A 13,155-nucleotide genomic window follows, 5' to 3' on the forward strand; every position below is an offset into this window, starting at 1 on the left:
TAAATTTGGGCTCGATTCTATGTCTACCAGGTTGGGTCAACTGCTCCCGCTAGTCTTGAAAACTGATAATAATTGAATGGATAATAATCAATTGGACATAATGGGTGGGGTTACATCAACTAGAATAGTCTTCCACTAATTGAATTGACAATCATTATAGTAATGAATGGACATGGCAGCAGTAAGTTGGAGAAAATTCCTGCAGCCCTAAGCTCTGTGGGACCCACCGTGATGTATGTCATATCTAATTGTCCTTCTGATTCACCAGCTTATCTTACGGCATGAATCCAAAGGTAGATCCAATATAGGTTACTTTCCATGGCTTAGTGGTAGACGGGGTGTATTTCAACAATGAGGTTCTTGTTAAGGATGAGACAAGCCCTAACACAATTTATCCCGTGCAGAAGCAATTTCAAATGGAATCATATAACAATTCAAGCAACTACAGAGAACACATAAATTTCATTTTGTGTTGAAAATCTCTTGCAGAAGAAAACACAGCACCAAGCAACTACAGAGAACACATAAATTTAATTTTGTGTTGAAAATCTCTTGTATAAAAAAAAACACAGCATCAAGCAACTACAGAGAACACATAAATTTAATTTTGTGTTGAAAATCTCTTGCAGAAAAAAACATAACATCAAGCAACAAGCAATCCACGGTAACAAAAAAGTTATAAGAGACTGAACAACTTGTAGATGCGAAAACTCTAGTTTTCTCCCTTTAAAATTAAGCTCTCTTAATCTCATTCAAGTGCCAACCAATAAAAAATTTCTAGCATCGGTTTCCCATCTAACAATCTATTCATTTGGATGAAGGAAAAATACAAATATAAGCTTGATCCAAACTTTGGAGTTTCTATGCTGGGCAGTGAAGCAACTAGTGACTGTTCATTCATGTTTTTTTTTTTTTTTTTCATGAAGCAACTCGTGACTGTTCATTCATTTTTATTTTATTTTTTCATATCATTTTATGGCATGCGTCAAAAAAAAGGTAGGTCCAAATCTCAAGTGGACCAAATCACAAGAAACATGTTGTTGAATGCCTACCATTAAAAACTTCCTTAGGCCCAAAATATTTTGTTTGCTTTGAAGCATGAAACTTTTTCACCCACACCTAGATCCATAGCTCAACTGGCAGACTGAGCGGAGATACCTCGTTTCAACACTTAGGTCTTGGTATCGATCCCCAGCGGGGGTGGCTAACATGGAGGGTGTGTACTGACATGGGTGTGTACTAACGAGCTAACCCAAAAAAAAATAATTTAATTAATTAATTAATTAATTAAAAAAAATTAAAAAAATGAAACTTTTTCACCCTAGACTTACTCTTGTTCTTAAAAAGCAAGCAATGGATACTATTCTTTCAGTAGTGTTGGGAATTGGATCCCATCTCTGTTTCTTGATGTGGATTTTGTTGAAGGCCAAGATAGAAGCATGATGACGGAGCCTCTAAGTTTCGGTACTCCATTCAAATTCCATTTTCCAATGTCTTAATGGATGAGTCCCCTTCTCTTTGCTTATGGTAAAACCTTCAATACTCCATGAAATGAAAGTGAGTCTAGAGCATTGTTCTGAGTATGGTTACTGACTGTCCTTTGTGTTGTTCTCTCATTGTAATTGAGCTTTTATTATGTCATCATTGCGGGTGTCCATGCCTTTGATTTTATCACTTTGGGTTACATAGTAGATTCGCCAGTCAGCATTGTCTAGTCAGCAAGATTTGGTTTGCAGTGCATTATCTGCATGGGTGCTCAGGATATGGAGAGGCAGTCCCTTGATGTTTTTAGGATGCGGATTCTTCGGGTAGAGGTTTGTCATTCTTTTCTTGTTTGTAGCAGCTCTGATCTTCACCATAGAGTTATTCATGCAGCACAAACAAAGTCATTCCTTAATTATGTAAGCGTCATTATAGTCTGTGGTGTATGTCACCCTTCATGGGTGGGCTCTCTCCTAACCTTCTGAGAATGGTTTTTTGCAGCACACAGATTGTATTTAGCTATTGCTATGTTATTAACATATGGAATGTGGAGTCGCACAATAAAAACAAAGTTAGGGATTCACACCTAAAACTTCCAAAAGGTAGCTATTTTTATTTTCTATAGCTGAAATGGATCATGTTAGGGTCCACAATGTTTCTACATTCAAATGCAACCAGCCACAAGTGGACTCTTAGAGGTAAACTTACCTTTTACAATCATCATAAATAGTATTTATTTTTCCTTTTTCTGCAATATATATATATATATATATATATATATATATATGTTTCTTGAAGAATTACATTGAACTTTAGATTCAGTTAAAAGGAGTAGCCATTTTGGGTACTTTTAACTTTATTTCCTAGCATTCTGTTTCCATAGCTTTTGCTGAGCTTTTGGATAGCTCGTTGGATGAGGTATTTGCAATTCTCTACGTTTGATCAAGCGTTGCTGGATAGCTTTTTGGATGTAATATGGAAAACATGATTAGTTTCTCATGACTGATTATTTCCTGGCATTTTGTTTCCAAAACACCTTGGGTTCATGACTGTCCTTGATCATTATTCAAACACACCACCTGCACTTAAGGTATAATTTCGGTATGATTTAGTTCATGGTGTCTGGAACCTGGAGTTTTTTGATAAACAAGTTATATGAGATTGGTGGTTTAATTGGTGGAGATGTGTTTTTTGGTTATGTTTTTAAGCAGACAGACTCTAGTGGCAAGCGGCTCAAAGTTGCAGGACTCGGAGAAGAGAACGAGGACTCAAAAGCGGAGGTGGAAGCAAGTTCAGGCAACGGTAACAAGCTGGTCGAACAAAGTGCTCAATCTTCAGAGGCAGCAAAGCAAGATTACATCCATGTGAGAGCAAGAAGGGGTCAAGCTAGTGATAGTCAGAGTCTGGCTGAGAGGGTAGGCATTTTTTCTTCTCTTTGTGCCTTTTTCTAGAATACCCAACAACGGTTTTTGAAATGTTTGGGATTACGACTGATGGTTTTTGAAAACATCTGTGCGAGTTCTGATGGTGGACATTTTTAAAAATTTTGACATATATGGTAAATTTGTGTGAGGATTAAAAAAAAAAAAAAACATTTGAGAGGAAAAATATCGGTCCTCATGAGATGCATACCAATTGAACAAATCTCCCTGATTTGAATCTGTCTATTGAACAGGCTAGGAGAGAAGATCAACGAGCGTATGAAGATTCTCCAAGATCTGGTTCCTGGATGGAATAAGGTGTGGGTTTTTATTTTCCAGTTGTATCATATGTTGGACTTTCTAACCGGACATGTAATGAATATGGATTGGTTATGTATATGAATAAATCTTGGGGAAGAGTTGTTTCTTCCTTAGCTTTCTTTGCCAATTGATTCGACGTAGTCACGTAGGTAGTAGTACCAGCCCATTTGAGCAGCCTCGCTCTAAGTTTTGCTGAAGAGTACACTTATGAAAACGTTGCATTGTTCAGGTGATTGGCAAAGCATCGGTGCTTGATGAGATAATAAATTACATTCAACCACTACAGCGCCAGGTCGAGGTAAGAGTAATTGCGTTTTATGAGTAGCTGTACTATGTTATGGTTCTCTTCACTCTACCATTGAATTTGAGTTGCATAAAATTATTGGATTTTGTAGTTTTTGTCAATGAAACTTGAAGCCGTCAATTCAAGAATTAACGCAAGCCGTCAATTCAAGATTACCGGTTTGAGGATACTGTAATCCTCCAAACAGAATAGGAAGATTCAGACTGTAGACATTTTGACCATGTATGTTTTCCCTCTTGTTTCTAACTGGACAAAGCAAAGAAAAACATAAAAACAAAAAGATTCAGACTTTGTAATAGAAGTAGCAACACATTCTCATTCGGAAACAAATCATATGCAAGGGTGCTCTTAATGTAACTTGAAAATCCTAGACTTCCTTCAAGAAGCTCTTAACTGTTTTTCTTGCAAAGAGCACATTGCCATTGATTTCCAAGGAAAATGGATTTTCTAAAGACACGATGTGTCGCGCCCCAAACTCGGAAACCAAGCTCACAAAATTCTCGATCGCCGAATCCGGTGCCGACAACCTTCGTAGTACTCCATTCTCGGCTCCCAGCATCCATACGCCAGATTCCGATCCTGGGATCCTACAAGGAGGATTTTTCTAATGTACTTTTAACTCGTAATAAGCATAACCACAAGTTTATCCAAATCACAAAGGCAACATCATCATCACATATCCACTAATATAAACAGTTGAATACAATGATGAAAGGGAAATACATATATCAAAAATCAAAGTTCTAAAAGTCCGATGCACGCTCCAAGCTCAACCCTGCTGCGACCTAACGCCACCTACACGCATCTATCATGCATAAGCTTATACAAAGCTTAGAGGGTGGTGAAAGTGTATACGCAAGGTAAGTGCCAAGTAAGCAATACAATGCCATAAATCATACAATATCAGAGTAAGCGGAAATACTGACAAGATCATGAATCATACCATATCAGAGTAAGCGAAAATATACTGGTAAGTCCATTAGTGTCATCAGTCGTACCAAGGCTATGCGATGCAAGGCATGAATGCTAACGGCCATATCAATGCAAAAACATGGCAACCCAAAATACTAAATGCTTCGGATGCAATGCAATATGCGGTGACCAAGCTGGAGTGAAGTCAGGATGATAGTACGTAGTATCGCAGGCTATGGGGTCCATCACAAGGGAATTCTATCCAAACTAGTCTCATACCTAAATTTGAATAGTCAGACACAATGTGGTAAACTCCTGATCTCAGGTTGGTCGCGGGTCCCAACTGAAATCCTGGTCATTGTGAAGATACACAACAAATTAGTTGCGCACCACCAGCCCAAGTGGATAGTGAGTGAATGAATGAATGAATGAGTAAAATGCTAAGTATACAACTCCTGCTTGATAAGTCAACATATCATACCGTACATATCTGAGATCATCACCGTGGTTTAGTATACTCCAAACCAGATTGCCGCCCCATCACGCCCAACAAGGTGAGTGGAAGAGACCTCACTATCCACCTGTCAATATCGGGCCCAACTCGTCAATAGCGGACCCATTCCTCGAGCTGGTCAAATTCAGTCTAGCTTTGCCCCCTCCTCTCGAGCAAGTAAGGCCGCACCCCCTTCAACCGACCACGACACAATGAGAAACACGGCCTAACGGTATACAGCCCTCATGCGCTCATGCATCCACTCGGTCTATACGTTCGAGCAACCTCTGGAACCAAGAGGGTTTAGTGAATTTCACTCAGGGATATCTATAGCACCCCATGTAGAACATATTTTTGGTGTCTCATCTGTTATCCACGATATACCTATAAAGGCTACGACCATGATGTCACTAGGACGTACGGTGGTCATATCACAAAATGCGAGATGCATGAGTTATATCATCCAATCATGCATCAAACCTGCGCGTACCGCGCGCTCATGTGAACAACTCCTATCAGGAAGTCCCATAATAATCTACCTATTGTCATGTACTATGATCAATCACTCCTCATATCGAGCATACATATAATGTGCATGGGCATGGATCGTGAAGCTATACTAAGCATGTTATAAGATGATGGTGTACTCTTCTCATTTCAAGGATGAGCCTAGACAGCCTACTCATAACAAGAATAGACCTCACAATGGGCCCAAGGGAAGGTCACAATGTAGACATCTAATCATCATTGCCCATCAATGTGGACATCTAACCAACATCGCTCCCAAGCAGTGGCCCACATAAACATCATTACATACATTATAATGAAATCACACATTACTTCGGTCCACACATTCATCGCATTGGGCCTCACTCAAGGGCCACATATATACTACATCGGGCCTCGCCATACCGGCCACAAATACATCACAATGGGCCTTATCAAATGGGCCACATATACATCACAACGAGCCACATCCCTAGGCCTCAAATACATCACACGGGCCACATACCTAGGCCTAATACACATCACAATGGGCCGCATGTCATGGGCCTAATACACATCACAATGGGCCACATGACATATGCCTAATACACATCACAATGGGACGCATGACATGGGCCTATTAATACACATCACAATGGGCCGCACCAATGAGCCTCATATACATCAAGTGGGCCGCATCAATGGGCCGCACCAATGGCCTCATATACATCAAATGGGCCGCATCCACGGGCCTCATATACATCGCCATGGGCCTCTCATATGAGCCTAATATGCATTACATGAAAGTGGGCCTTAATGGACAGTCCACAAATACATCAAGGTGGGCCTCATGGATGGACCACAAACACATCAAGGTGGGCCTCATGGATGGGCCACAATCACATCAAGGTGTGGCCCACTGCACCGTCCAAACTATCCAGCCCCGTCTAAACATTGTCTATGTAAATCAGCATTGTCCAAACATTGTCCGGCACCGCCCAACACAATCTGGATGGTGTGGATGAAATAAATACATTAATGTGGGCAGGACAGCACCGTCCAAACATTCTGGACAGTGAGGATCAAAATATGCATCATGGTTGGGCCCACAACACTTGCTGTCGTCAAACAGGTGGGACCCACAGAACTTGCTGACATCAATCCCATCAGCTAAGTAGCTGTAGTAAGGTACACTATCCAATCCATTTCCACATCAGGTAGGTCCCATGTGGGGTCCACCATAATATAATATAATATTATTATTATATTATATTATAATATATTATTATTATATTATACTCAATGCTCTAGCGTACAGGCTAGCAGCAGCTACCTGCTGCATGGGACCCACCGTCCAGATGGACGATTAGATACAAAACATATACATAAGAGGTGGGTCCCACCATCCAAGGTCTGGACGGTGTGGATGCCACACGTGTGGCCTGGCTCCACCGTCCAGAATACTAGACAGTGTGAATACAATATATCCAGCAAGGTGAGTCCACGGACTGACAGAGTGGATATAGAATAAATACATCAAGGTGGGCCCTGTACGCTGCAAGTGGGCCTATAGATGAACGGCCATCATGAAACACATACGTTCAAGGTGTGCCTGGCACCGTCCAAACGGTCCAGCACTGTCCAAATGAAACTAATACATCATGGTGTGGCACCACCTTCTCACGGTGTCCAGCACCGTCAAAAGCATTGGACAGTGTGGATGGATGACATACATCACGGTGGAGTCCACACGTGCATGGGGCCCACGTGCTGGGCAGCATGGATAAAATATATATATCATGTGGGTCCCGTCCCTGGTGGATGGACAGTGCAAACGAGCACCACACCATGAGGGTCCCACGTGTTGGATGCAGCACGTGCATCAGGGTGGACCCTACGTCCCATACATGGACGGATGGCCTGGATTAAAATACATAAATCATGGGCAGCCCCTCACTGCACCGTCTAGATATGGACAGAGTGAATACAACAATGCACACATCAAGGTGGGCCACCACGTTGGCCCACCAAAGCTTTGGATCAAGCTGTTATTTGTGTTATCCTTCATCCAGGCACTCTGGACGTCCAACGGACGGACAGCCTGGATGAAATGCAATCGGCAGGTGGGTCCAACCTACACGTGGCCCACAACTTGGGACCAAGCTGATATTTGTGATTTCCCTTCATCTAGATTAGGCAACAGGGGTGGCCCAATGGCTGGATGGTTTGAATCATGCAGGCACATAATAAGTGGGCCACATCAAACAATCAAAGAGAGAGAGAGAGAGAGAGAGAGAGACGTGAGAAGGCGAGGGACCCCGCCACTATGGGCCTTCCCTATACAATGCATACATCAAGGTGGGTCCCACCATATGTGAGCCCTCAAATCATCAAAACCAAATGCTTATAAACATGCACCTTTGATCTCCTCTTCCTTCTTTCGCCTATAGCCTCTAAAGCTCCAAGGGAACGATTCCAACGGTTGAGATGGACTTTGGATGGTAGAGATGGGAGGTAGGAAGGTGGGCCACACTAGTTTCTCTCATGGAAGCTTGGACGTAGGTTGCTTGGAGAATGAGGGAGAGAGAGATGAGAGAGAGAGAGAGAGAGAGAGAGAGAGGGAGAGATGGGTGAGTAATGGATGGAGTGATGGGGGTACTTTACATGTATGGGTGGAGAGAGAGAGAGTTGACTTTAGGGGTTGCTTGGGGATAGGACATGTAATTGACATGTGATGCGATGTGATTGATTTGATATATTTCTCTTAGGTTTTGCAAAACGTGATGTTTTCCTCGAACTGAACGCGGGCCCACATCTCCTGGCCCGGGTATCGCCTCGGCGCGCGAGACGCGACGTCAGAACCACGGCGAAGACGCAGTCGCAAGGATACAAGTCTCGGGTTGAGTCGACTCTTGAATACGGGATACGACTCAGGATCACGTGCAAACGCCGGTTACAAATCGTGGGTCGTCAGAATTCGACCGGGAGGACCGTGGAAGTCTACAAAACTGTACGATCTAGGATACAGGCCTCACATGATGAATGGTACCAAACCTTTTATAGTGTAATCCAAGCTTTGCTAGCAGAAACGACCACAAGCAAAGAAATTGCTTCAGTTTCTATTGCTAGATTGCACAGGGATTGATCATCAAGGAATTGCTTTCTATTTTGTTCTCAAAGTAATACAGTCCATCCTTATAGGATGCAGCAAACATGCCATCTGAGCCATTGGTGTAGTGAGAGATTAGAATGATGGATCTAAAATCTCCTGAACTTGATTCCGATTAATTTTGTTGAAGTTGATCCCATTGGTAGATATGGAAGGGTACACAATCTTCTCATTCCCTCTTCTTGTTGTGATGGTTGTTGTTGTTGCTATTTTTCTTTTTTGTTTATTTATTTATTTTTGGGGTGGAGTTTTAAATATTGGGTTGAATTTCTTTCTTGCCACAATACAATGAAATCCTTGGAAAAGGAGCTTCCAAGACAGTGTATATGCTCTTATTCTCATATCACCAGCCTACCTTGGAAAAGGGTATACAATCGTGTGAGATCTAGGCATCCATTTTGACGTGGCTCCCATCGTGAACATACCCTGGTCCAAAAGCTCTGACCACATGAATATAGATTTTATTAGAAATAGTACAGAATGCAGACATACACATGTTTGATGAGCCATCAAATTTCCTTGATGTGAAACAGAGGCTCGAAGCTGCACAAGTCATTCGCTCTTTACTTAGACCTAATAGGTCTGTGTTGTTTCTTATTTGATTATGCTGAGATTTTCTTTTGATGAATAATGATTTTTTTTAAAATTAATGCAAACAGTAACTCTCTATGTGTTTTCCTTCTTCACCTATGTGGGTATTGTGGATCATGACCTTGGTATCCTAGATTACTTATCTGATTACATTTGCTGCTTCTATGGAAAACCGGAATTATATGGAGTTGTGACCCTTCCCTATTCTGTTAGACAAGGAATTGATGTCTTTTTGGCTGGATATTTCTCTATTGACAATCTACAGTCCCTGGATGAGTCCTTTCAATTTAAGGTAACCATTTCATATTGCTGTGTACTTAGTATGTTGTGAGCTACAAGTGGCCTGGGTTTGACATTATTGCCTTCTTTAGGCTGCAGAGACTGCACAGGGAAGCCCTAAGGAGATTCAAACTCGTGCATGTCATAGATATCCAACCATGACTAAGACTCTAGGCAATTTCTACCTGTTTTGGAGGAGATTATATCAACTTCGATGTTTTTTGTGTGTCAAGGTTTATTCACTGTGCATTTTGGTGAATCTTTACTATTGATGCAGGCTTTACTCATGTGCTTAAAATTGTATTTTATTGGCTTTTACTCGTAGTTGCACGGTTTTTTATTATTATTGTCCATTCAATTATTATCAGTTTTCAAGACTAGCGGGAGCAGTTGACCCAACCTGGTAGACATAGAATCGAGCCCAAATTTAAAGTTTCTGAACCATGGACCATCAAGGTCGAGCCCACCTCCATGGTCCATCTTATTAGACGTCAGGTGATATTTTTACAAATAAAACTAACCATCTCATAAACGAATTTTAAAAATAATACAATCCCAAAGATGAAATTACTATATCATCCTCTTTTCTTTCTTACATCAAAATGATAGAAAACATAAATAATAGAGGAAGAGAAATCATCCACACATCTTTGGTCACCATTCAAAAGCACGCATCCAAGACGCAGCAGCAACATAAGGCAGCACAACTGCAAGAAAAAAAAGGAAGGAAATTCACAGTAAGTGAAAAAGATCATAAGAAATTAATGGTGTTCAGATCATGATCATGTCAAAATGGTGGGACCTACAAATTGTGGTCGTGGGCCCACACTGATCTCGAATGATCGGACCACTTGGGTAGTTCGATGCACACCGAAAATTAATTTATCAATGGTGATCGAATGGTGGGCGCATGGCCTGTTTGATGAAAAAATAAATAATTTCAAAGAAATAATTAAAATAGAATTAGACCATACTTACCATCCTTTCCAAAATCCATCACCTCTGCTCTTAGTTTCCACAGGAACATGTTGTTGGGGGTACCCAGACCCATCTTTTGTAGGGTACCCCACCGGCGGTGGTGCGGTGGAAGGGTATCCCTCCGTCTGTGGTGGATACGTTTGAGGTGGGTAGGCTTGGCCGGGTGGAGGATAGACTGATCAATCAAAGGGGCATAAGAATCAGATGATCATTAATCCAACGGTGGATATTATTAAAAAAGAAACTAAACAAACAATACATGAATGAAATGATTATGGGTCTATTATCCTAATATGGGTTTAAAACCTCAAGATTGGTGGCTGATTCGTAGGGTCGAAAATTGAGTCGAGTTGAGCTGAGTTTTCTTTTTTACTTAAAATGGAAAATTTTATTGAAATAAATAATGGTCGTCCACCTATTTTATGCACCAAAAATTACATAAATCCCCCCAAAAAATTCCATAAGCTTTAAACTTGGAGTCAATGGATAACTTGGCTAGTCAAGTTGGGATTGGTGAGCATTTTAAGAGCCAGTCCTAGGAAAATAAATTCTACTAACAAGAGGCTGAATTTGTATTTGGGTTCTTTTGAATTGAATTTACATAAGAATTCAATTTTCAAAATTGATTTCTTTTACGATTCCCATTTTAAAGATAGGTTGTAAATTGCATTCTTGAGAATAGCTTTCATTGTACCCAACCCTGTAGCGGAGGTGCCCGTTATGCAGAACAGGCCGCATAATACCCAATTTCAAAAAAAGAAAAATGAAAAAAAAAAAAAAAAAACCTTGTAATTGATTTGTAATGGTCGTGACGGTGCCCGTGAAGAACTAATATGGACCAATGCATTAAAAAAAAAAAATCAAATAATTATAGACAGTTTATGGCTCATGTCATAACAGCTGTAAAGTTTATTGTTATCGCCACTGTTATCATTATTAAATATATTCATCAAACACTATAAAAGAATTTAATCATTACGGTCCTTGTTATCATTATTTAATAACTTCATCCAAATATTATAGAAAAATAAATCTCTTTTACTAAAATTTAATTGTAACGGCCGTTATAGGCATGTGGAGAACTAATATGGACAGATCCATTTTAAAAGAAAAATTCAAATCATTATAGACAGTTTATGGCTTATGTCATAACAGTTGTAAAGTTGGTTGTTACGGCCACCGTTATCATTATTAAATACATTCATTAAACACTATAAAAGAATTTAGTCGTTACGGTCATTGTTATCGTTATTTAATAACTTCATCAAAATATTATAAAAAAATAAATCTCTTTTACTAAAATTTCGACCCATTTTATTATTTCAATGAGCCAAGCTAAAACTATTAATATAAATGAATTTAGAGATAGTATGAAAAATGAAAATTACCTTGTGGAGCTTGGTGTTGCTCGTAGTGATGCTCGCAGTGACTCATGTTTGAGAGAGAGAGAGAGAGAGAGAGAGAGAGAGAGAGAGAGAGAGAGAGAGAGAGAGAGAGAGAGAGAGAGAGAGAGAGAGAGAGAGATTTGGATGGATTGAAGGGTTATGATGATAAGAGAGGATGGGGTGATGGAACGATGGTTGGGTGGTTTTTACAGGAAATGCATACTTATATTATAAGAATGGACGGACGACTATAACGCGTAGGAACAAATCACGCGACAAAAGGAAGGAGGTTCGTGGCTTCGCTGGATACCACTAGGTCGGTGGATACTTAATTGTAGGGTCCACTGTGATGTATTTAGTTATATCCACACCGTTCATCTGTTTTTCCATCTTCTTTTATGGCATTATATAAAAAATGTGGCATTATATAAAAAATGAAGTTGGCCCAAATACAAAATGGACCACACCACAAGAAACAAATGTGATTGAATGCCCACCATTAAAAGCTTCCTGGGGCTGATCAAGCTGATATATCTTTGTTTGCCCTTCGTCCAGGTTGGTGTGATCTAATTAACAGATTGGATGGGAAACAAGCATTACAGTGGGTCCTAGGAAATTTTAAAGGTGGATGTTCAATCACCACTGTTTCCTGTATTGTGATCCACCTGAGATTTAGTTTCTACAGGAACATGTTGTTGGGGGTACCCAGACCCATCTTTTGAAGGGTACCCCGTTGGCGGTGGTGCGGTGGGAGGGTATCCCTCCGTCTGCAGTGGATACGATTGAGGTGGGTAGGCTTGGCCGGGTGGAGGATGGACTGATCAATCAAAGGGCCATAAGAATTAGATGATCATTAATCCAATGGTGATGTTATATATATATATATATATATATATATATATATGAATGAAATGATCATGGGTCTATTATCCTAACATGGGTTTAAAAACTCAAGATTGGTGGTTGATTCGTCAAGGACTAAAATTGAGTCAACTCAAGCCGAGGTTTTTTTTTTTTTTTTTTTTTAAACTTAAAATGGTAAAATTTATTGAAATAAATAATGGTCGTCCACCTATTTATTCACCAAAATTACATAAATCCCCCAAAAAATTCCATAAGCTTCAAACTTAGACTCAATGGATGACTTGGGCTAGTCAAGCTGGGATTGGTGAGTATTTTAAGAGCCGGCTCTTGTAAAATGCATTCTACTCCAAGAGGCTGAATTTGTCTTTGGGTTTTTTGGAATTGAATTTCAACAAAAATTCAGTTTTAAGAATTGATTCCTTTTATGATTCCCAATTTTAAGATAGCTTGTAAATTGAATTCCTGAGAAT

The 13,155-nt window shown here is 40.1% G+C and overlaps 1 protein-coding gene and 1 long non-coding RNA gene across 2 annotated transcripts; one reads left to right on the plus strand and one right to left on the minus strand.

Moving 5' to 3' along the window:
- Positions 1–3,075: 3,075 nt before the first annotated feature.
- LOC131221006 (uncharacterized) lies at positions 3,076–3,667 on the plus strand. Its single transcript, XR_009158940.1, has 3 exons — positions 3,076–3,221; positions 3,454–3,522; positions 3,620–3,667. It is a non-coding gene; the product is annotated as an uncharacterized LOC131221006 (long non-coding RNA).
- A 6,343-nt stretch (positions 3,668–10,010) lies between these two features.
- On the minus strand, positions 10,011–11,874 carry LOC131221001 (protein CYSTEINE-RICH TRANSMEMBRANE MODULE 9-like). Its single transcript, XM_058216055.1, has 3 exons — positions 11,825–11,874; positions 10,437–10,611; positions 10,011–10,165 (listed from the first exon to the last, which is right to left on the minus strand). Exons 1-3 carry the CDS (start codon positions 11,868–11,870, stop codon positions 10,120–10,122), a joined length of 267 nt encoding a protein of 88 aa, XP_058072038.1. The 5' UTR covers positions 11,871–11,874; the 3' UTR covers positions 10,011–10,119.
- Between the last annotated feature and the right edge of the window lie 1,281 nt (positions 11,875–13,155).

This window comes from Magnolia sinica, chromosome 12 (genome assembly GCF_029962835.1).
Source record: "Magnolia sinica isolate HGM2019 chromosome 12, MsV1, whole genome shotgun sequence".
Classification (NCBI taxonomy): Eukaryota; Viridiplantae; Streptophyta; class Magnoliopsida; order Magnoliales; family Magnoliaceae; genus Magnolia; species Magnolia sinica.